Here is a 25,054-nt window from a genome sequence, read left to right on the forward strand (position 1 = left end):
AGTGTTTCATTTAGTCGGGCAGTTTGACTCTTGGCTTTTTATGTGAGTTTGTGGTTTTTGTTACAGTGTTAACAAAACACATAATCTGTTCAAATCAAAAGAAGTCATAAACAGAATAATGTTTGACTAAAGTCATCACTGACTAAAAATATGAATAAATAATATTCACTTACAATACTTTCTTGCCACAGATCAGACATTCCGAATTCTGATTTTTAAATACTTTTTGGGGGTGGGGAAAGTTTAGACACACACATATCAAGAATCAGCAAATGAATCTCAACAATGGTGACATACTTAATGCTGCAATGCATGCTGGGAGCCAGGAGTTTTAAACTGGGGTGGCTTAGTAGGGTTGGAGCTAGTACTACCCCAGTGATGGCACATTAAAAGGTCAAATGTCGTACTGTGCAGTCGTTCCACAGGAGTGGCCAAACATTAGAGACACTGATTAATGGAGATAATGGTTAATCATTATGAACACAACTGGAGGAAACCTCTGACACCGAAACATGCAATGTCATCATTAGAATGGGGGAAAATCTTGTTGGAGAGCTTTATTTCAAACAAACGCACACACATTTACACATGCTGACGCGTTCACTGACAAATGTCACGTAAGAAATGATGCTGTTTGACGCCTGGCGCTCTTTTTTTTCTTTTCAAAAATTAGGTATCATTCGAAAGCTTACAAACTCAAAATTCATCCTGTGAAAACTGTTTTGAAATCAGACGTTGTGTTACCATGGAAACGGTACTCTAAATTCTTCTAGCGGGCTCCTCCTCTCCTCTAAAGAATGCTGGGTTAAAAACAACCCAAATTGGGTTGAAAATGGACTAACCCAGCAATTGGGTTGTTTTAACCCAGTGATTGGGTTTTTAGCAAACATTTAACCCAAATGCTGGGTTAAAACAACCCAATTGCTGGGTTAGTCCATTTTCAACCCAACTTGGGTTATTTTTAACCCAGCATTTTTTAGAGTGTAGTGGGCTGCGTCATGTTTCGTATTACTAAATGTATTTGAACTACTTTATAATCAAAATCGTTTCTAATCTTGACAAAACGCATATCGTCGGAAAGGTCTGAGTCTCAAGGTTCCATATTTGGTGACTGTTTTGTGATATTTGGACAGAAATTTACAGGAAAATGCATCAAAAAAACAATCAATGGAATGTGTGACACCCGGTGGCTGTTTTTGGTACAGCGCCTAAACACAATCTCATGGGGACTTTAATTTTTGAGATATCAACTTCAAATTTGGAACACAACTTGGGTAGACATATGACTTTGATTTTATAGTAATGTAAGAGTAAAACATTTTAAAAATAAAAATATTTATTACAGTAAATTTAAACTTCCATAACTTTTTCATACCTTCATATTTTGAAACGCTCAGTGTCTTCTTTAAAACAAGACCTATATTCCAAAGCATTCTTGAATTACAGCCCTTTAAGTTTGGATAGTGCATTTTCATGTTAACAAATTTGAGGCTTTATCAATAATATGTCACGTACTATACAGTTTTGCGTTCATTTTGAAAAACATAACTTGTAGGTTTGCCTTACCTCATTCAGTTCAGAAAGTTCTTGTATTAAATGCATTGTAAGCCATGTGAGATACGGACTGGAGGAAAGGTGAGGAACTGTGCGGTCTGTCCTGAAGCACGGGATCATTTATCATTCAGATCACTCCAAACAATGACTTTGCACTCATTCTTTACCTTCATTGTGCTGTAAGGGACCCGAGTAAACGTTGTTCATCATCCGCAACACCCACATTCCTGCGTTTAAAAGAGGTGTGACTCCAGATCTGCTCATTCTGCTTCTGACGGCTGCTCACCACGGAAAAAATGATTTTCTTTCTGTTTATTGTGGCTTTATTAGTTGCATATTTTATTTGTCATAGGATATTTGTTCAGAGGAAGACCTTCACTGGCACTGCCAAACTCTATGGGAAAACAGTCATTGTGACGGGTAGGTGAAATGCTTTAAGACTGCAAGAGTTTCTTCAAGTTCGTAGATGTTTATCTCTTGGACGAAATGAAAGCAGACACCAGCTGTGGATGTTCAGGAAAAGTGCAGAGATATATAGATCATGTGGCATCAGAAGAGTTTGATGGGAGTTGCAGACGTTTGACACTGAGTCTATTTTTCTAGGAGAAAATCTCCATTTGTTCTCCATTCAATCTTTTAATTTAACTACTGTGATATTAAAGAGATTGTTATATTAATCAATTGCCTCAAATTAATCTACAGTATCAATGCTGCGTATGAGTGATGTTACACCCCTTACGAAAATAAACCATGGTTTTACTACAAATAAAACTATGGTTATTAGTTAAACCACAAATAAACCATGGCTTTACTACTCTAACCAGTTTTACCATGGTATTTGTGGTAAAACTAGCCAAAAAAACATGGTTACTACACTTTTACTAGGCTATAATAAAACCATGGTTAATTTTCATAAGGGACACAACCCAACATGTATAAAGAGAGAGCTTATTTTATCTATAATCAAGTGTGTACAACCATTATAGCCCACGTTTTACAACTATTTGAGTAACTAAAAATGTTATGTGCTATTTACTTACATTACACATGATATTTGTGAGTATACAAATAAAACCAAAAAACTGGTTATTAGTTAAACCACAAATAAACCATGGCTTTACTACTCTAACCATAGTTTTACCATGGTTTTTGTGGTAAAACTAGCCAAAAAAAAACATGGTTACTACACTTTTACTAGGCTATAATAAAACCATGGTTAATTTTCATAAGGGACACAACAACATGTATAAAGAGAGAGCTTATTTTATCTATAATCAAGTGTGTAGCAACCATTATAGCCCGCGTTTTACAACTATTTGAGTAACTAAAAATGTTATGTGCTATTTACTTACATTACACATGATATTTGTGAGTATACAAATAAAACCAAAAAACTGGTTATTAGTTAAACCACAAATAAACCATGGCTTTACTACTCTAACCATAGTTTTACCATGGTTTTTGTGGTAAAACTAGCCAAAAAAAAACATGGTTACTACACTTTTACTAGGCTATAATAAAACCATGGTTAATTTTCATAAGGGACACAACAACATGTATAAAGAGAGAGCTTATTTTATCTATAATCAAGTGTGTAGCAACCATTATAGCCCGCGTTTTACAACTATTTGAGTAACTAAAAATGTTATGTGCTATTTACTTATATTACACAATATTTGTGAGTAGTTTTTAAGGCTTGAACCTAAATAAATCATGTAAAATCGCCCTAATTATTTAGTCCATGAAACAATTAATATTTTTAGTGAGATGTGCTTATTTATTTTAAGTTGACTTACAAAATGGTATAAATTAGAGTGAATGTCCTGTTTATATTTGACTATGAGTTGTGTTGTACAACTAATATACTGTAATATACTGACTAATAAACAATTGTGTTACTGCACTGGCATTAGCATAGGTAATGCTCTTTGAACAAAGCAACATGCTTTATAATATTAGTATACACGCAGTTATCCACAACCTAACCAGATCTGCTCTTCTGCACAATGGTAACGGTCAAAACTTCAACATAAAGAAACTCTTTCAAATGTCAAACATAACTGAACATTAAACATTAAAGATGAAAATAATGTAATGTATTACTCACCCTCATGACCTCTGTTCATCTTCAGAACACAATTGAAGATATTTGTGTTGAAATCTGAAGGCTCAGTGAGGCAAAGCAAAGCAATTTACACTCTCAAGATCTATTAATGTGCTAAAAACATATTTAAATCGGTCCATGTGAGTACAGTGGTTCAATATTAATATTATAAAGCGACGAGAATATTTTTGGTGCGCCAAAAAAAAACTAAAAATAAAACACTGCTTATATTATAAAAACAATACAAAACAATATTTATATGTGCAGTTTACTTAATAATGTCATGTTAAATTTATAAATGTTTATTATGTTAGGTGAACACATTTATCGATTTAATTTACCTTATTTAATTAACAATTTGCTCTACGAGTGCAAGTGGAACACTATTAAATAACAACAAGCTTATGTTTAGAAACAAAATGCAAAAAATAACTAATTGGACAAACTTAATTTAATTGAGGGCAGGAATTGCATCCAATAAATGTGTGTATATGAGCTGAACATTAAACACTAACATAAACTAACAACATCTTTCCCTTTACTGACACATAAAATAACACTCTCTAAATTTACTCTCCTAATGCAGTCTCTTGCAAAGCATGCTGGGAACTACAGATCCACTGCCCAGTTTGTGCGTTTCACTCGGTAATGTTAAGTCTACCGAACAAACACTTATTAAGTAAAGCTGACAATACTCATTTTTAGTTGAAACAACTCAGTAAATTTATGTCAATTTAATGAGATTTTTAAGTAACAAGGATGATTTGAGTGCAACTAACAACAGTAAAAATGTTTGAGTGTGGGCATTTTAATAATGAATATACATTTTTCTGCTTCAAATATTTCTGTGGACAATTCACCCTTTGCCGCAAGTTTGATTGACAAGCGATCTGACCAATCACATCGCCAAATTTTGTCCGACAAAGCAGTCAGGAGCAGTGTTGGGGTAACGCATAACAAGTAACTCGAGTTACGTAATATTACTTTTTCCAAATAACTAGTAAAGTAACACATTACTTTTCAAATTTACAACAAAATATCGGAGTTACTTTTTCACATTAATTTGACTGACAGCTCTCCTGCCCCCATGTGGAGAATAATAAGTGCAGAGGTGTGTGTGTGTGTGTGTGTGTGTGTGTGTGTGTGTGAACATGAGGGTTATTGTAGTTCTAGACTAAATGTGAGCATTTATTAATCTCACTTGCACAATAAAGATTCTGAACTCCTCAAAATGAATAAAATCAGTCAAATGCAAAATCAGAGAACTATGCAAACCTCCAATAATTAAATGTTAAATAAAACAACTATTTTTATGCATAATCTACCTTTATATTTAATTTACCAATGTCTTGCTGCTGACCTTTGATGATGAAAATAACTAGATTTTTTGTTTTTATTGGTAACTTTTTTCTCCTGCGTCCGATTCTTCCATTATCCAGAGCTGCGCCCTCTAGTGTTCATGAGGGAATCTGCATTTTTACCTCAGCCTGGGGCTTATTATTCCAATTTTGGTATGAAGAGGTATTTACCGTTGCACAAAAATATAACTTTTTTGTTATAAAAAAAACTAGAACAAAAACAAGCCCAGCCAAGGTGAGAAAAAGTAACGCAAAAGTAACTTAACGCATTACTATTCTAAAATGTAACTAAGTAACTCAATTAGTTACTTTTTAAGGGAGTAACGCAATATTGTAATGCATTACTTTTCAAAGTAACTTTCCCCAACACTGGTCAGGAGAGTTAGTAGATTAACGTCGGTGGACTTGAACTTGGAAAACAGTGTGTACTGACGTCTTTCCGCGGTTGAAATGACATTTCTTTTAGTGTTCATTCATGTTTATGTCATGCTTATCAATGAACTAGATTCAGAGATAATCGGTTCACGAGCAGCTTTAACTGAGGCGCTCCAGCGATCACCACACATTAAAGAGACACAAAACGCTATTTATTTCTTTAAAAAAATTACAATTTCAAAGTTTAGACTTGTGTGTGGTGTGAGAGCGCCATGGCTTGTCGGACATAGCAACAGTAACTAAAGGGGGCGGGTCTTTGCGAACGGTCAATTTAAATCAAAATGTTAAAGGGTTAGTTCACCCAAAAATGAAAATTCTGTCATTAATTCCTCACCCTCATGTGGTTGGACACCCGTCAGACCTCCGTTCATCTTCAGACACAAATGAAGATATTTTAGTGTAAATCTGATGCTCTGAAAGGCCTCCATTGGCTCAATGCACTTTACACTCTCAAGACCCTTAAAAGACACTAAAGACGTCGTTACAAAGTCCATCTCACTACAGTGGTTCTACAATAACTTTATGGAGTGACGAGAATAGTTTTTGTGCGCAAAAAAAACCTAAATAACGACTTATATAGTGATGACGATTTCAAAACACGGCCTCATGAAGCTTCGAAGCGTTATGAATCAGTGAGTCGATTCATGATTCGGATCGCGTGTCAAACTGCTGAAATCACGTGACTTTGGCGATCCAAACCGCTGAATCGACTCACTGATTCATAACGCTCCAAACCGCTGAATCGACTCACTGATTCATAACGCTCCAAACCGCTGAATCGACTCACTGATTCATAATGCTCCAATCCGCTGAATCGATTCACTGATTCATAATGCTCCAAACCGCTGAATCGACTCACTGATTCATAACGCTTCCAAGCTTCATGATGCCGTGTTTTGAAATCGTCATCACTATATAAGTCGTTATTTAGGGTTTTTTTGCGCACAAAAACTATTCTCGCCGATTCATAAAGTTATTGTAGAGCCACTGTAGTGAGATGGTAGTAACGACGTCTTTAGTGTCTTTTAAGGGTCTTGAGAGTGTAAAGTTGAGCCAATGGAGGCCTTTCAGAGCATCAGATTTACACTAAAATATCTTCATTTGTGTCTGAAGATGAACGGAGGTCTGATGGGTGTCCAACCACATGAGGGTGAGGAATTAATGACAGAATTTTCATTTTTGGGTGAACTAACCCTTTAAGGAGCATTGATCTAAAGGAGATTCAGCAAGTGCAAAGCTCTGATTCTGTGCCCGTCTGAAACACAGATAACGCATCTGTTGTGTGTGACAGGTGGAAACACTGGCATTGGGAAGGCGACGGCGGTGGCGATGGCCGTGAGAGGAGGCCGAGTGATCCTGGCCTGCCGCAGTAAACAGAAAGGAGAAGAGGCAGCGCGAGAAATCAGGACGGTGAGTGTGAGGAAGACCGGGGAGGTTTATCAACCTCGTCTATCAACTCTCAGAAAGCATTTTTTTCCTGGCCACAGAAAAATAACTCTTTCTTAGCATGTAGTCGTGATCGCATTGTTCAAGTGACTTTGTCTGCATGCAATGAATCAACAGAATTAAAGAGATAGTTCACCCAAAAATGAAAATTAGCCCATAATATGACATTCTTCTTTCAGACTAATAAAATATGAGTTATATTACAAAAGTCCAGGCTAATCCAAGCATTAGAATTGGATTCATAGTTGCTCTGTTTTTGAAGTCCATAAAAGTGCATCTATCCATCATATAACTGCTCCACGCGGCTCTGGGGTGTTAATAAAGGCCTTCTGAAGCGAATCGATGCGTTTGTGTAAGAAAAATATCCATATTTAAAACTTTATCAAGTAAACTTTCGGCCGACCGCCTTCTGTGGAAAAGTGTTGAATGTTGAAAGTGAAACTCAAGATGCGTTTGTGACGTCATGACTTGGTCGCGTTAATCTTTCGATCGGCAGGGGAACTTTCCATAAATTGAACAGGGAAGGCGGTCGGCCAAAAGTTTACTTGATAAAGTTTTAAATATGGATATTTTTCTTACACAAACGCGTCAATTCGCTTCAGAAGGCCTTTATTAACACCCCAGAGCCGCGTGGAGCAGTTATATGACGGACAGATGCACTTTTAATGGACTTCAAAATACTATGAATCCAATTCTAATGCTTGGATTAGCCTGGACTTTTGTAACTTAATTTTATTCGTCTGAAAGAAGAATGTCATATACACCTCGGATGACTTGAGGGTGAGTAAATCATGGGCTAATTTTCATTTTTGGGTGAACTATCCCTTTAATGCTTGTGTTCTTGTAATCACAAACACATAACTAATCTAAACAAACACATACACACAAATCACACAGAAAGTGAATGAAACCGGAAACGGAACAGTGGAACGAACCGATAAAAAGAGTCATTTAACCATTCAGTGATGGTGAAGTTGCAATTCTTCTTTCGGGGTGAATGAAGAAATGACAGACTTGCAATGTTAGTCTGACTCCGTTACTGTTGGGAGAGTCCTCTCTCCAGGGTGGAAAGTTAAAACATCTTCATGAACAACAACCCGAAGACACACAGAAGAGAGAAGGCGAGAGTCACTCCTCCAAGGGTCAGAGAGCCAATGGGAACTTAAGCGTCCGGAGGGCAAGTTTACGACCCTCTGTCTTCAAGCATGGTATTTTGCATATGGCGTAAGCAGAATGAGAACATGGATCCATCATGCCTTGTTACCACTGTGCAGGCTGGTGGTGGTGGTGTAATGGTGTGGGGGATGTTTTCTTGGCACACTTTAGGCCCCTTAGTGCCAATTGGGCATCGTTTAAATGCCACGGCCTACCTGAGCATTGTTTCTGACCATGTCCATCCCTTTATGAGCCCCATGTCCCCATCCTCTGATGGCTACTTCCAGCAGGATAATGCACCGTCACAAAGCTCCAATCATTTCAAATTGGTTTCTTGAACATGACAATGAGTTCACTGAACTAAAATGGCCCCACAGTCACCAGATCTCAACCCAATAGAGCATCTTTGGGATGTGGTGGAACGGGAGCTTCGTGCCCTGGATGTGCATCCCACAAATCTCCATCAACTGCAAGATGCTCTCCTATCAATATCGGCCAACATTTCTAAAGAATGCTTTCAGCAACTTGTTGAATCAATGCCACGTAGAATTAAGGCAGTTCTGAAGGCGAAAGGGGGTCAAACACAGAATTAGTGTGTGTTCCTAATAATCCTTTAGGTGAGTGTATATTGCATAGTGTAACGGAGGCTAGCTAGTGGTCTAGTGACTGACACTAGGGGTACAGCCTTTATCCTCCTTGGTAGAGCGTCCGCCTCTCATGCAGGCGAACCCGAGTTCGAGTCCCGCTTGAAGAGGGCGGTTTCGAACAGGAGGGGTTACAATAGGTATCAACATATAATATACACGATCATTTAGATCATCAAAATACAAATTTGTAGACACCAAAAATGGTATAGGTGAGGTTACATGAAAGGGTTAGTTCACCCAAAAATGAAAATTCTGTCATTAATTCCTCACCCTCATGTCGTTCGACACCCGTCAGACCTCCGTTCATCTTCAGACACAAATGAAGATATTTTAGTGTAAAGCTGATGCTGAGAAAGGCTTCATATAGGCCTCCATTGGCATTCAGTACATTTACACTCACAAGACCCATAAAAGGCACTTAAAACGTCGTTACAAAATCTATCTCACCACAGTGACTCTACAATAATTTTACGAAGCGACGACAATAGTTTTTGTGCGCAAAAAAAAATCAAAATAACGCCTTTATCCAACTTGTTCTGGTCTTCCGTGAGCCTCCACGACGCATGCGCGAGAATATGACGCAGATCCGGCGTTCGGACACATGAGCCAGAAGAGATTTGTTTACAAGCAGAGGAAGACGCGCGTATCTAAGCTGTTGAATTCTACATTGATCGTGCTTTAGGTCTCGGCGTAGTGCTCAAAATGGGGCTTAAGTGTGCAATTCATGGATTCCCGAACGCCGGATCTGCGTCATATTCTCGCACATGCGTCGTGGAGACACACACGGAAGACAAGAACAAGCTGGATAAAGGTGTTATTTTGATTTTTTTTTGCGCACAAAAACTATTGTTGTCGTATCGTAAAATTATTGTAGAGCCACTGTGGTGAGATGGACTTTGTAACAACGTTTTAAGTGCCTTTTATGGGTCTTGGGAGTGTAAATGTACTGAATGCCAATGGAGGCTTATCTGAAGCCTTTCTCAGCATCAGCTTTACACTAAAATATCTTCATTTGTGTTCCGAATATGAACGAAGGTCTTACGGGTGTCGAACGACATGAGGGTGAGTAATTAATGACAGAATTTTCATTTTTGGGTGAACTAACCCTTTAACTAACGGTTCTATCATAAAGCATGCATACAACAGAATACAATACAAAAGACACTATACAAGAATAATAAAAAAGAATAATGCATAAGTCATACACACATTGGGCCTCATTTATGAAACACGAACAGAACGAATTTGTATGTAAATCGTTCGTAAAGCCGCTCGGACGTAAATGTTCGGATTCACGAAAATGTTCGTATTTTCAAAATGTTAGTTGGTAGGTAAGAAATGTACACCTGCTCCCTACCACGCGTAAACGGTGTGTAAAACATTTAAATGTTCTGTTTTCTAATTTAGGCAAACGGATGACATTGCATTTTGATGTATTATGTACCATAATAATATTTCAAGAGTTGATTTGCCCCTTCTTTTTTATTTCCTGTTCAACATTGGCTAATATCATAGACTGTAAAAAAATATGGGCGTAGTGTCCGTGACGTCACCCATAGGATTCTGAAGAGCAGTTTTGAAGAGTAAAGTAGGGTCGAGCTATCCACCTGTCACTGAAAGTGGCCATGCGCTTAATTATGCAGAACTTTAAGGCTACTTAACTTTAATGTAAACAAATGAGTTATAAAAACATTCACCCCCCTAACAGTCGTCATGAAGGCCAAAATTAGCCGTATAGACCAAAAGCACAGTTTGTCCCAGACTGTAAACATGTGTTCTTCTGCTGTAAAGTTGGGCATTTTAACATGAGCTCAATGAGATTCTGCTCCTTCTGGAGTCTGTCTCTAGTGGCCAGTGCATGAACTGCAGTTTAAGTCACTTCCGTATCGGCTTCAAGAGAAACTTGAGGTTGATGCTTGGTAATAGGCAGCGCTCGCTGCGGTCACTTTTTACCCGGCCGTCCAATCGCAGTGGAGGAGGGGCGGGACAAAAACTACACCGACCAATCATCCCACTTGTACACCGACTAAACAACAACGGAGTTAATACTGCTTTTTACAGCATTTTTATATTCAGTAATATTCTTCAAAATGAGATACTAGTAACACATTACTGCCATGGATATTCTGTATCATAGCAACCAAAGTATCTTAGCTGGAAAAACGTTGAGCTTGCAAAGCTCTTTCAAGCGCCACCAGCTGGCCGTTTTCAGAAGAGCACCAGACATTTTTTAGCTAGCTTAGGACCCGTCCACACGGAGACGCGTTTAGCTGTATATGTTACAATTTTGTACCGTATCAGCGTTTCGTCCACACGGATCCGGCATTTTGGGAGCATGAAATCGCTATTTTTTGAAACCTGGAGTGGATACATCTGAAAACGACACCCTTGCGTTTTCGTGTGTACAGCAAATCTGTATATTTTGTGATGTCCTGCGCGAGAAAGACTAGAAAGGGATACAGCTACGGCCACTGGGCATGCACACATCAATATTGCGTCATTTAATTACTGTATTTGCATTATTGTAAAGTTAGGTTTAGGGTTGGGGTAGGTGTAAGCGTTAATCTGGTAAGTAGCACATTTATTCATTGTTATTTTATTGTGAGATTTTGCCTCACTTCCTACCATTGCTATAACCCTTCTAGCCACAACTCATCTTCTCTGTTTTTAGTGTATTTCTGTGGCAGGATTACAGCGCCACACACTGGCCTGGCATGTATACTACATCGCTTTGAGTCGGTTTCAGTGCTCTCATGTGTACGCAGATATTTCTTGAGACGAGGGGGAAAAAAGATTGGATAGGGAAAGCTCTGGCTTCGTGTGGACAGGGCCTTAAAATGCTTTGGTGGACACACAATAATTTAATATTTATTGCTAGGCATATGGCCAATTAGTCTCTTTAGCATTTATGCAAAATACTGGAGCCAAACCTGAGAAAGAAGTCCAGAAGATTCCACAGCGTTCCTGGACACGTCATTTGTAGTTGTAACTCATGGGCGGGGATTATGCTAATTTTGAACGAGTGTACACGCGCATCCTATTTACGAATGTTTGGAATTCTCACTTTAACTACCGAATCCGTGGTATACGAAGGGTTTGTGAATCTGGAGGAGAGTTTTCGTAAAGGTCCATTTTACGCGTAAATTACTCAGAATTTGCTCATATATTTACGAAAGTGTCATGAATGAGGCCCAATGTCCTGTAGATACGCATGTTCATTCATAGAAGGTGTTCGTCTATGAATGAATGGGGAAGAGTCCTTTTTTATGGGCATTATGTGTCTCCTATGACCCGATTCAAAGTGAGATCAGAGACAGTCGATTGGCCATTACAGGATGATTTGTCTTCGGTAACCAGAGGCTTGGTCCTCCATCTTACACTCTTGTTTGTTGGGTAAGGGGTATTAAAGATCATTTGTTAAATATAACTACACTCTAAAAAAAAAAAGGTTCTATATGGCGCCAAAAATGGTTCTTTGCTCGTAATCATAGGGGAACCTTTTTTAGTGCTATATAGCACCAATTTTGGTGCTTCAGTGGTTCTTCAGCGGTTCTTTAGAGTTGCTATATAGCACCTTAGTCAAAGAACTAGTGAAGAACCGCTGAAGAACCACTAAAACACCAAAATTGGTGCTATATAGCACTAAAAAAAGGTTCCCCTATGATTACAAGCCAAGAACCATTTCTGGTGCCATATTTTTTTTTAGAGTGTAATAATTATGTTTCTGATTTGTCTCAACCTTGAACAGTAAAACAATTATAATAAATCTAAAAAATATTTGTGTCACAAGTATCAGATTTTTATAATAAAAAAATAAATAATAATAATTTAAAACACATGATGACTTGCCCTAAACTTACATTTGAAGACGTGACAATATCCATGCCCTTTCAGAGCAGGAGCTTTACTTCCTATTTATTTTACAAACATTGTAAATGATAGAATATTATAATATTTTCCTTATAGGAAACTGGAAATGAGAATGTGATCTTCATGCAACTGGATCTTGCCAGTCAGAAATCCATCCGCTCGTTTGCGGAGAACTTCCTGAAGGCCGAGCCCAGACTGGACCTGCTCATCAATAACGCCGGTAAAACCACAAAGTGTCTAGAAAACAAACATAATCAAGACTTAAAACCATACATTGACAAATCTTCAGTGTCAAGATCCTTTGAAATCATTCTAATATCCTGCTCAATTTTTTAATAAAGGTTACTGTCAACCTTTTAAAGCAGCACTAGGTAACTTTTCAACCTTTATAATATATATTTCAAACCTCGTGATGATACATCGACTTACAATAGGTTGAATGACACGTCTGCCATAGCCTGACGGGGTCTGTATCGCTTTTAATCGTACTTTTAAACTTCGGGTTTCGGGTAGTAACCCGAGAAAAAAAAAGAACTACAAAATTCGACTGCTTTACGGCATATACGTCACTTCCACCACCACTTCCTTAAATTCGGACGTGCGAGCCAAACTATCATTTGTTTGCCGAATGTTCTAGTCATGGCCGAAGCAGCACAGAAAAATAAGAAAGCAAAGGTTTTGTCGGAGGAAAGCAAAAAGAGGAAAGGAGAAAGTGATGGGATTAAAGGCAGAGGATCAACATTGGGCAGCGTGAGCTGAAGGAGGAGGGGCTACATTCTTGCAAGTAAATACGTAAGACGTACAAAATCATATTTTAGGATACCTAACATATCTGTGATATTTGTTTATTTGTCTTGCCTCAAGCTATAATGCAAATAAATTTTTCAAATTTGCAGATTCATCTATGGTAGCTTGATATTATAATATTGACGATATATGGTTATTACCTACCACTCAAACATTGAATTGAAGTATCATATAGATTCTGTAAAATGGTAACCAATAGACTAGGCTACTATAATGACGCTGGCTTGTAAACGTGAGCATCGCGATCATTTGGCGTTTGAAAAAAAATAAAACCCATGAAATGATATTCATATGACATGCTGAAACATGTGCTACTGTACCTGGGATGTGAACTCCTCCTGTAGTGTTCAGGGCTATAGTTGTCATGTCAACAAATGCACATGCGATGCATCCACTGATGTAGAATGACAGAGTTTACGACAGTAGTAGAGGACAATACTGTTTACCAACTGTAGGGGGAGCCAGAGAGCAAAACCTACCTAGTGCTGCTTTAATACACTATGGGGCGTCGTTTGTAAAGCGGCTCACGCTGAAAATAACAGCAACATTTTGACACATTTAGCTTCAAACAATGTTTAAAAAACTGGTATGAATTTTTGGCGGTCACTTTTTTAGCACATTTACAACAATATTTATCAACTTAGAGATATTTTAAATAGTTAAATCTAAATGTTAAATCTAAATCTAAATGTTAAATCTAAATGCTAAATCTAAATGTTAAATCTAAATCTAAATGTTAAATCTAAATCTAGATGTTGAATCTAAATTAAATGCTAAATCTAAATGTTAAATCTAAACGTTAAATCTAAATGTTACATCTAAATCTAAATGTAAAATCTAAATACAAAATTTAAATCTAAATCTAAATGTTAAATCTAAATGTTAAATATAAATATAAATGTTGAATCTAAATGTTTCGGGTGAAACTAAATATTTAACTAATATGCAAATTCAGAATGCAGATAACCGGTTTTAACATTTAGATTTAACATTTAGATTTTACATTTAGATTTAGATGTAACATTTAGATTTTACATTTAGATTTAGATGTAACATTTAGATTTAACGTTTAGATTTAACATTTAGATTTAGCATTTAATTTAGATTCAACATCTAGATTTAGATTTAACATTTAGATTTAACATTTAGATTTAGCATTTAGATTTAACATTTAGATTTAGATTTAACATTTAGATTTAACTATTTAAAATATCTCTAAGTTGATAAATATTGTTGTAAATGTGCTAAAAAAGTGACCGCCAAAAATTCATACCAGTTTTTTAAACATTGTTTGAAGCTAAATGTGTCAAAATGTTGCTGTTATTTTCAGCGTGAGTCGCTTTACAAACGGCGCCCCATATTGGTGAGCATAAGAGTTTTATATTCCAAACTTTTGACCACCAACATCATGAATGATACCTGTGTTGTCCAGCATTGGCAACTCCAGGACGCACTGAAGATGGCCTCGGGATGATCCTCGGTGTCAATCACATCGGCCCGTTCCTGCTGACCAATCTTCTGCTGGAGCGCCTCAAGGAGTGTGGGCCAAGCCGGGTGGTCAATGTGTCGTCGTGTGGTCATGATCTGGGCACCATTGATTTCGACTGCATCAACACACACAAGAGGCTCGCTCTGGGATCATCGGACGGGGATTTATTCAGGGCCTACACCCACAGCAAGCTCTGTAATGTGCTCTTCACACATCAACTGGCCAAGAGACTGGAGGGAACCAACGTCACATGCTACAGCCTTCATCCAGGTTAGTGAGCAGTGAGAATAATTCTCTCATATTGCCCATTAATACATATCATACAAATGCAAGATAGGCAAAAACATTGCTTTTCCGTGCACTGGTTGATTTTCCGATACTAGTGGGAAGAAAACATCCATTTCTCTCAATTTGCGTCTGTAGATTTCAATTATAATACATATAGTTTGTGAGTTTTTTCTCCACTTCAGCAGCACTTACAAGCACCAAATTCTACAGTTTTATTCATATCTATATTCTGAAGGTTTTCATAGAAGGGTTTGTCAATATATCAAATTTGCTTGATTTTATATAACATTTCATTCCTGAAAACATGGTGAAATGTATTTTTTTTTCTTCTGGCTGTTGACAGTATTTTGCAATATGCGAGTATTTGTCAACACTTTTGAATAGCACACACATTAATATACTAATAAATATCTTACAATGTTTTTGACTGTAGTGTCTCGCCATTGTATTTCCATGAACTGGTTGATTTTCAGATATTTGTCCACTCATAATGTGTTGTTTCAGACTAGTGGGAAGAAAACATCCATTTCTCTCAATTTGCGTCTGTAGATTTAAATTATAATACATATAGTCTGAGAGTTTTTTCTCCACTTCAGCAGCACTTACATGCACCAAATTCTACAGTTTTATTCATATCGATATTTTGAAGGTTTCTATAGAAGGGTTTGTCAATATATAACATTTTTACGATTTTATATAACATTTAATTCCTAAAATTTTGGTGAAATAAATGTTTTTTCTGGCTGTTGACAGTATTTTGCAATAGGCGAGTACTTTCAACACTTTTGAATAGCACACACATTAATATACTAATAAATATCTTACAATGTTTTTGACTGTAGTGTCTTGCTATTGTATTTCCATGAACTGGTTGATTTTCAGATATTTGTCCACTCATAATGTGTTGTTTCAGACTAGTGGGAAGAAAACATCCATTTCTCTTAATTTGCGTCTGTAGATTTAAATTATAATACATAAAGTCTGTGAGTTTTTTCTCCACTTCAGCAGAATTTACATGCATCAAATTTGACAATTTTATTCATATCTATATTCTGAAGGTTTATAGAAGGGTTTGTCAATATATCAAATTTTCCTGATTTTATATAACATTTCATTCCTAAAACTATGGTGAAATGTTTTTTTTTTCTGGCTGTTGACAGTATTTTGCAATATGCGAGTACTTGTCAACACTTTAGAATAGCACACACATTAATGTACTAATAAATATCTTACAATGTTTTTGACTGTAGTGTCTTGCTATTGTATTTCCATGAACTGGTTGTTTTTCAGATATTTGTCCTCTCATAATGTGTTGTTTCAGACAAGTGGGAAGAAAACATCCATTTCTCTCAATTTGCGTCTGTAGATTTAAATTATAATACATATAGTCTGAGTTTTTTCTCCACTTCAGCAGCACTTACAAGCACCAAATTCTACAGTTTTATTCATATCTATATTCTGAAGGTTTTATAGAAGGGTTTGTCAATATATAACATTTTTACGATTTTATATAACATTTCATTCCTAAAATTATGGTGAAATTAATTTTTTTTCTGGCTGTTGACAGTATTTTGCAATAGGCGAGTACTTTCAACACTTTTGAATAACTCACATTAATATACTAATAAATATCTTACAATGTTTTTGACTGTAGTGTCTCGCTATTGTATTTCCATGAACTGGTTGATTTTCAGATATTTGTCCTCTCATAATGTGTTGTTTCAGACTAGTGGGAAGAAAACATCTTTTTCTCTCAATTTGCGTCTGTAGATTTAAATTATAATACATATAGTCTGAGTTTTTTCTCCACTTCAGCAGCACTTACATGCACCAAATTTTAAAGTTTTCTTCCTATCTATATTCTGAAGGTTTTTATAGAAGGGTTTGTCAATATATAACATTTGCTTGATTTTATATAACATTCCATTCCTGAAAACATGGTGAAATGTATTTTTTTCTGGCTGTTGACAGTATTTTGCAATATATGCGAGTACTTGTCAACACATTTGAATAACTCATTAATTTACAGATAAATATCTTACAATTGCAAGACACTATAGGCAAAAACATTGTATTTCCATGAACTGGTTGTTTTTCAGATATTTGTCCTCTCATAATGTGTTGTTTCAGACTAGTGGGAAGAAAACATATTTTTCTCTCAATTTGCGTCTGTAGATTTAAATTATAAGACATAAAGTCTGTGAGTTTTTTCTCCACTTCAGCAGAATTTACATGCACCAAATTTGACAATTTTATTCATATCTATATTCTGAAGGTTTTTATAGAAGGGTTTGTTGATATATAAAATTTGCCTGATTTTATATAACATTTCATTCCTAAAATTATGGTGAAATGTATTTTTTTCTGGCTGTTGACAGTATTTTGCAATATGCGAGTACTTGTCAACACTTTTGAATAACTCATTAATTTACTGATAAATATCATATAATGGCAAGACACTATAGGCAAAAAAATGTTTTCCCATGAACTGGAAACTGGTTGATTCTCAGATATTTGGCTTTTCATGTGTTGTTTTAGTGAAAGTAAATATTTTTTACTCTATTTTCATCTGTAGATTTAAATTATAACACATATAGTCTGAGTTTTTTCTCCACTTCAGCAGAATTTACATGACCAAATTTTACAGTTTTATTAATATCTATATTCTGAAGGTTTATAGAAGGGTTTGTCAATATATAAAATTTTCCTGATTTGATAAATTTGCCATTTCATTCCTAAAAACATGGTGAAATGTATTTTTTTCTGGCTGTTGACAGCATTTTCTGATTTATGGAGAGATGAAAATAGAAATCCAAAATTCCCTCTGTAAAAACCTTTAACTCTAATATGTCAACAAAATCAAACGGTTCAATTGTTCAGAGTTCAGCTCTGTAAATGTATGTGTATTGTACCTTTTTAATATTAATATCTCAGAAAACTTACAAAAACTTTTTTAGCAGTTATTAATGTAATCAAATAACTATTAGTTATCATTTTTACCATGCACTCTTAAAAATAAAGTTCTACAGGTTTTTTTTTGAGGCATAAAATAACTATTTTTGGCTCTCCAAAGAACCTTTCGGCGAACAGTTCTTCAGCTCTAATAAGAACTAACAATTAATTTCTTTCTTAGTGTGAAGAATATTTTAATAATCTAAAGAACTAAAGAAAAAAGATGCAATGGAAAGATTCCATTGTTTATGGCAAATAAAGAAACCCTATTTTTTCTTACTTTAAAGCTACACTGTGTAACTTTTTTAGTTTATTCTTAGCTAAAAACACTTAGTTCTTTAAAAAATATATGTGCTCATTAATGTATATTTACTTCTTTCAAGTAATAAAGTATTCTCGTAAGTTTATAATATGCCATTGTAAACACATACGGGTGAGGGTTTGAATGTCGGTCGCCATGTTGCCCCTCCATCTTGAAAGTACATTAGCCAAAGAGGGACATACCCGTAAATTCAAGCTTCGGCTTTGGCGTTTTAACACTCGATGGCACCGTGTCCAATGTGGACGAGGTCGAACTGGAAGCCATGTTAATCTTGGACTAAATCGGCCACCGTAGGAGTTAAAACTAAATCGGAATTGAGAGGAACAGAAACTAATATTCACTGGATGGTCATATACCTTTTCACCACTAGATGGAGGAAAATATCACACAGTGTAGCTTTAAAGAGCCCGTTTCCCACCTTCTAACGGTTTGTTTTTCTGATGTGGTTCAGGGTCGGTAAGGTCAGAGCTCGGCCGCGACATCAACGAATGGTTCACGCGTATCATCAAAGCCTTCGTGAGCAACCTGTGGGCGACAGACCCGGTGTCCGGAGCTCAGACCACGCTTTACTGCGCCCTACAGGCGGACATCGAGCACCTGAGCGGGCGATACTTTTCTGACTGTCAGCTGGTGCAAGTCAAGCCTGAGGCCAGAGATGATGGAGTCGCCAAAAAACTCTGGGACGTCAGCGAGAAGTTATGTGGCATGATTTGAATATAACGTATACATATATATGTACTGTATTATTTTGATTTTGGTATTTTTTAGGGCTGGGCAAATTAACGCGTTAACGCAGGCGATTCATTTTTTCAGCTTAACGCATTAAAAATATTTAACGCAAATAACGCAGCGTCTGTTTTTATATCCATTTTTGCCTAGCGTTACATGATCATCACGCTCCTATTCATGTAAATGCTTCCAAGCGCGACAAGACACAAGAGAACGCGCTGTATACCACTTTGCTGTCTGTGTGTGTGTGTGTGTGTCAGTGTCCTGTCTGTGTGTGTGTGTGTGTCAGTGTCCTGTCTGTGTGTGTGTGTGTGTGTGTCAGTGTCCTGTCTGTGTGTGTGTGTGTGTGTGTCAGTGTCCTGTCTGTGTGTGTGTGTGTGTGTGTGTGTGTGTGTCAGTGTCCTGTCTGTGTGTGTGTGTGTGTGTGTGTGTGTGTGTGTGTCAGTGTCCTGTCTGTGTGTGTGTGTGTCAGTGTCCTGTCTGTGTGTGTGTGTGTGTCAGTGTCCTGTCTGTGTGTGTGTGTGTGTGTGTGTGTCAGTGTCCTGTCTGTGTGTGTGTGTGTGTGTGTGTCAGTGTCCTGTCTGTGTGTGTGTGTGTGTGTCAGTGTCCTGTCTGTGTGTGTGTGTGTGTGTGTGTGTCAGTGTCCTGTCTGTGTGTGTGTGTGTGTGTGTGTGTGTGTCAGTGTCCTGTCTGTGTGTGTGTGTGTGTGTGTGTGTGTGTGTCAGTGTCCTGTCTGTGTGTGTGTGTCAGTGTCCTGTCTGTGTGGATGCGTCTCATGTCAGCTAATCAAGGGACACTCTTGACGAACACACACACACACACACACACACACACACACACACACACACACACACACACACACACACACACACACACACACACACACACACACACACACACACACACACACACACACACACACACACACACACACACACACACACACACACACACACACACACACACACACACACACACACACACACACACACACACACACACACACACACGACGCATAGATAGACTCGCGTCAGTTTCCTGCTCACATCGAGTTCTCTTTTGCTCTTGAACAAACAATAACACAGAGGATTTTGAGTATTCTCATATTAGGATCTTAAATTAGTTAAATAACGTCTTAAATGAACTTAAAGAGTTGTGAGGAAATGAGATGCGCGGCTGTTCTTAAAGTGACAGTAGCACTGATGATGATGTCATTAATGTTCATCAAAGAACAACGGGAACAGAGAAAAGTGTAGCTTTAATGATGATTCATCTACATTTCATTTATTATTTATGCAGTTAAGGAAGGTTTGATAACTTACATTTCTGTATATGTCTAACAGGGAAGGCCATGGGTAAATATAACATTTATTATTTTGGGTTTATGTAAAGATTGTTTTAAGTTTACTTAAATTAAAAGTTGTTTTTTTAAAGCCTAATAAATGTTGAAATTGGGAGCTTTCAGTTATACTGTAATGTAACATCATTAATGTTTCATAGAGACATCAGTGATACTGGCCTTCATTCATAAAAACATGACAATACAACACATATTTAAAATATGCTGTCTATAAATTGTTTCTACATTAATTTGGAGAGTAACTGAAATTATTACAATATCAAAATATTCAAAACTTGCGATTAATCGTGATTAATTACAGAAAAAAATGCGATTAATTAGTTTTTTTTTTTTTATCGATGCCCAGCACTAGTATTTTTCTTTCGATATATTATGTACCCTTCAAGTGGAGTCGGAAATATTGTTATTATGAGCACACGAATGATGGAGTGTAGTCATATTTATGTAATTATAATGAAATTTTGCATCAAAATGAATCTGCAGCAGAATTCTATCTAGATAATACACGAGTTGTGACGTTGGAAGGGGCGTGTCGATTTGAAACATGGCAGAAACACTTATCTATAGTAATGATAATATCTTATAATCTATAAGCAAGCCTGTGGTGGAGCAGTGTTGGGGTAACGCATTACAAGTAACTCGAGTTACGTAATATTACTTTTTCCAAATAACTAGTAAAGTAACGCATTACTTTTCAAATTTACAACAAAATATCTGAGTTACTTTTTCACATTAATTTGACTGACAGCTCTCCTGCCCCCATGTGGAGAATAATAAGTGCAGAGGTGTGTGTGTGTGTGTGTGTGTGTGAACATGAGAGTTATTGTAGTTCTAGACTAAATGAGCATTTATTAATCTCACTTGCACAATAAAGATTCTGAACTCCTCAAAATGAATAAAATCAGTCAAATGCTAAATCAGAGTAATATGCAAACCTCCAATAATTAAATGTTAAATAAAACAACTTTTTTTATGCATAATCTACCTTTATATTTAATTTACCAATGTCTTGCTGCTGACCTTTGATGATGAAAATAACTAGATTTTTTGTTTTTATTGGTAACTTTTTTCTCCTGCGTCCGATTCTTCCATTATCCAGAGCTGCGCCCTCTAGTGTTCATGCGGGAATCTGCATTTTTACCTCAGCCTGGGGCTTATTATTTACATTTTGGTATGAAGAGGTCTTTACCGTTGCACAAAAATATAACTTTTTTGCTATTAATAAAAACAAAAACAAAAACAAGCCCAGCCCAGGTGAGAAAAAGTAACGCAAAACTAACGTAACGCATTACTTTTCTTAAAAAGTAACCAAGTAACTCAATTAGTTACTTTTTAAGGGAGTAACGCAATATTGTAATGCATTACTTTTCAAATTAACTTTCCCCAACACTGATGGTGGATGATGTCAAGTACACAACTTTCAAGGTTTGCTTCTAATTTTTGTGACACCATGCATAAATCTATCAAATAAATATGATTGAAATTAATATTTTCACCATTTTGAATTCAGATGTAGTTATTTGGGTTTTTTTAGGAAATGTGTAATGCATTATAAATATACATTGTCTTTTCACATTTGCAGATTCCTTGTTACATCAGAAATAGGTTGTTTTAACGCATTATACTTTCTAAAAGTGCAACAATGATAAGCATTATAACTGGTTACACATATTCAAGAGATCATACCATGCATTATAAGGTGCATTTCAAGGCATAACAATTAATGCATAAGAGTACTTTTATGATGCATTATATATATAAGCCTTTAAGTGAAGTTACCTTTAATTCTTCTGCTTTGTTATGGCTATTCTGTGCTGTTTTTTACTTGAATGCATGACTTGCATTAAACAGTTTTCCAGGTGCACTTGAAGGCAGCATTAAACGACCTATTCTGAAGGTTTTTGTACTGTTTGTGTTAAAAAATAAAGCCATTTGTAACTTAATCAAACTTGTTGAGGAAGACGTGTCATTGCCTTTCAAACTGCAACGTTGAAAAAAGTAAGTTGTGGGTTCATTAAGTGTTTGTTCAGGAAATGTTTTTCGCTAATGAAAAGAAAATCTGTTGGGATTTGGTACCATTTTGTGGCATACAATAAAATGCACCATTAGGCTATCCAATCGTACAAGTTACAAAGCATTGTTTTGCTTTTATCTGTACAGGAAAGGTGTAGAGAGCAAGATGAAACCTGCAGTGGGAGGCGGTGGTTTAGTGTAACAGCTCATTCACTACATTCAGGTCAAGTTTTTCTGCATTTTCAGGGAAGTTTGATTGACAGAAAACATGCACACCCAAAATCCATCAGTAGCATCAAGTGTGCACAACCAGCTACACTTACACTTCTCCTGCGTTTATATGTTTGAGTTTGTGTTCAAATGTTGTAAATAACTCCAGCTGTTGACTGAAAGCTTCTGAGGGGAACCAGAATATGGGATGATTTTAGACTCAAAAAGATTAATAAATGCACACACACACTTATCCATGAACTTGATAAATGTTGCAGACATGTTTTACTAGCCACAAACAAATGCCTTTTAACTTGTGTGTGCAAAATATAGAATTACATGAATGTGCAGCGATTTGTACAAATAGACATAGTTGTGAATACAAAACTTCGATTTTGTATTAATGTAGGTCAGAATTTGTGCGTGCGACGAGTAAGATGTGCGTTTGTGGATCCGGTGACGCGCATTCATTCATTGACTCGTATGTGAGTCGATCCTGTTTGATTAATTTGGATTTTGAGACTTTTATTTCGCCGTTTTGGCCTTGCACGATCAACACACACACACGCACGCACACACACACAGCTGTCTAAGAAAACCTGCTGCCACTAGATGGCAGTATTCTGCCAAAACAGACACAGTCACAGCGAGCGTTATTCTGCCTATAAGACGCTTTATGTGTCCTCGTTATAAAGACGAGGAAAACGCTTAACAGGCTAACGTTAAAAAGTATTAATAACGCATACTTTGTATAGGCAAGCAGATTAAATCAGGTCATAAACACAACATTGTTCATCACAACATTTTTCTCCCATAGAAAACCATTATAAAATGCTTAATATGCAATAAAGCGCATGTTCCATAAAGTATATGCTACTTTTAATATCAACGTTTTACTGCAGGAAGCCACATTACGCATTTTCTTTTATAATAGACTTTATGGGAGAAAACGCGCATGTATACATGATGAGCCCAGGATGCATTAATGCATTAAGACAGCGATAATTACAAGTCTACTTTAAAAATCTAGGAAACCCGTTATAAAGTAATGGTCTGTTTATATGTACATATAGGCTACTACATAGCTACTCGTATTCTTTATTAGTGAGGTATGTACAGAATTTGTTCTTTTAATATCGCTGTCTGTAATTAAGCCACGTTAAGCGTGCAGGAAAATGCTTTAAACGTGTAATTATAAACGCGTTGCGTTCATATTCTGGGCTCATCTGCCTTTTTTGTGTGCACATGCTTTATTAATAAGAGCTTGGTCTTGCACGTCTTCTTAATGCGTTTTTCACATTAAGCGTTTTAGAATATTCCAGAGGAAACAATGTGAAACTTTGCGCGTTTTGGGTTCATATTTTTATACTTATAATTATTGCTGTCTTAATGCATCCTGTGCTCATCATGTACACAGTAAGCGTTTTCTCCCATAAAGTCTATTATAAAAGAAAATGCGTAATGTGGCTTCCTGCAGTAAAACGTTGATATTAAAAGTAGCCTATACACTTTATTGAACATGTGCTATATTGCATATTAAGCATTTTATAATGGTTTTCTATGGGAGAAAAACTTTGAGATGAACAATGTGGTGTTCATGACCTGATTTAACCCTCTAGGGTTCTTCATTTATCTTCACACTCAGGACCTTTGGGTCAAAAATGACCCGAAGTGCGGGATTAAGATAAAAAAGATTTGAGTAAAATCAATGAAATATATTTTTGTTCAATAATATTTTTTATTTTCCTTTTTTTGGTGTTTTGAGATAATTTTATGATTTATAATTAACTCATTTTTAATGGCCCATATTCTGAGCTGTAATAACCCCTCAAAAAATAAATGCTTTATTGGTTATAAATTCAGTTTTGAAGGTGTGTAACTCTTGTGTGCTCTAGCACCCTGCAGACAGTTTGGGCTGTTTCCACTAGATTCCAGAAAATACTGGAAAAAATAGTTTTGTCTGGATCATGTATGCAAGATTAATACAAATGAATCTGAATGGAGGAATATGACCTTTTTTATGTCATTTGGGGGGGGGGTTATTACAGCTCAGACAACATATACTTACATGTTTATCACTTTTAGCAGTGGTTTATGAAACTTCAAAGGGTTTTCTGTAAAATGACACCAGTGTTGTGTGTTTAGAGACACTGTATGTGTGTATGGGAAGCTTTTCAATTTGGGTCGGCCAAATCCAGGCGGAAATCCCAAAAATTGTCCCAGAGCTTAAGAGGTTAAAGAGCTTGAGCATTTAACTTTCTGGTGAAAGAATTATTTCTTTCAATTAAATTAATGTACTATATTTTAGTTCAATA

The 25,054-nt window shown here is 36.4% G+C and overlaps 1 protein-coding gene across 1 annotated transcript; it reads left to right on the forward strand.

Moving 5' to 3' along the window:
• The first annotated feature begins 1,785 nt into the window (after positions 1-1,785).
• dhrs13l1 (dehydrogenase/reductase (SDR family) member 13 like 1) lies at positions 1,786-19,266 on the forward strand. The gene is made up of 5 exons (XM_079838810.1): positions 1,786-1,974; positions 6,743-6,861; positions 12,666-12,789; positions 14,809-15,135; positions 18,879-19,266. The coding sequence occupies exons 1-5, from the start codon at positions 1,851-1,853 to the stop codon at positions 19,139-19,141; spliced, it is 957 nt and encodes a 318-aa protein (XP_079694936.1). The 5' UTR covers positions 1,786-1,850; the 3' UTR covers positions 19,142-19,266.
• Positions 19,267-25,054: the final 5,788 nt, after the last annotated feature.

Source organism: Gobio gobio, assembly GCF_949357685.1.
Source record: "Gobio gobio genome assembly, chromosome: 16".
In the NCBI taxonomy this organism is placed as follows: Eukaryota; Metazoa; Chordata; class Actinopteri; order Cypriniformes; family Gobionidae; genus Gobio; species Gobio gobio.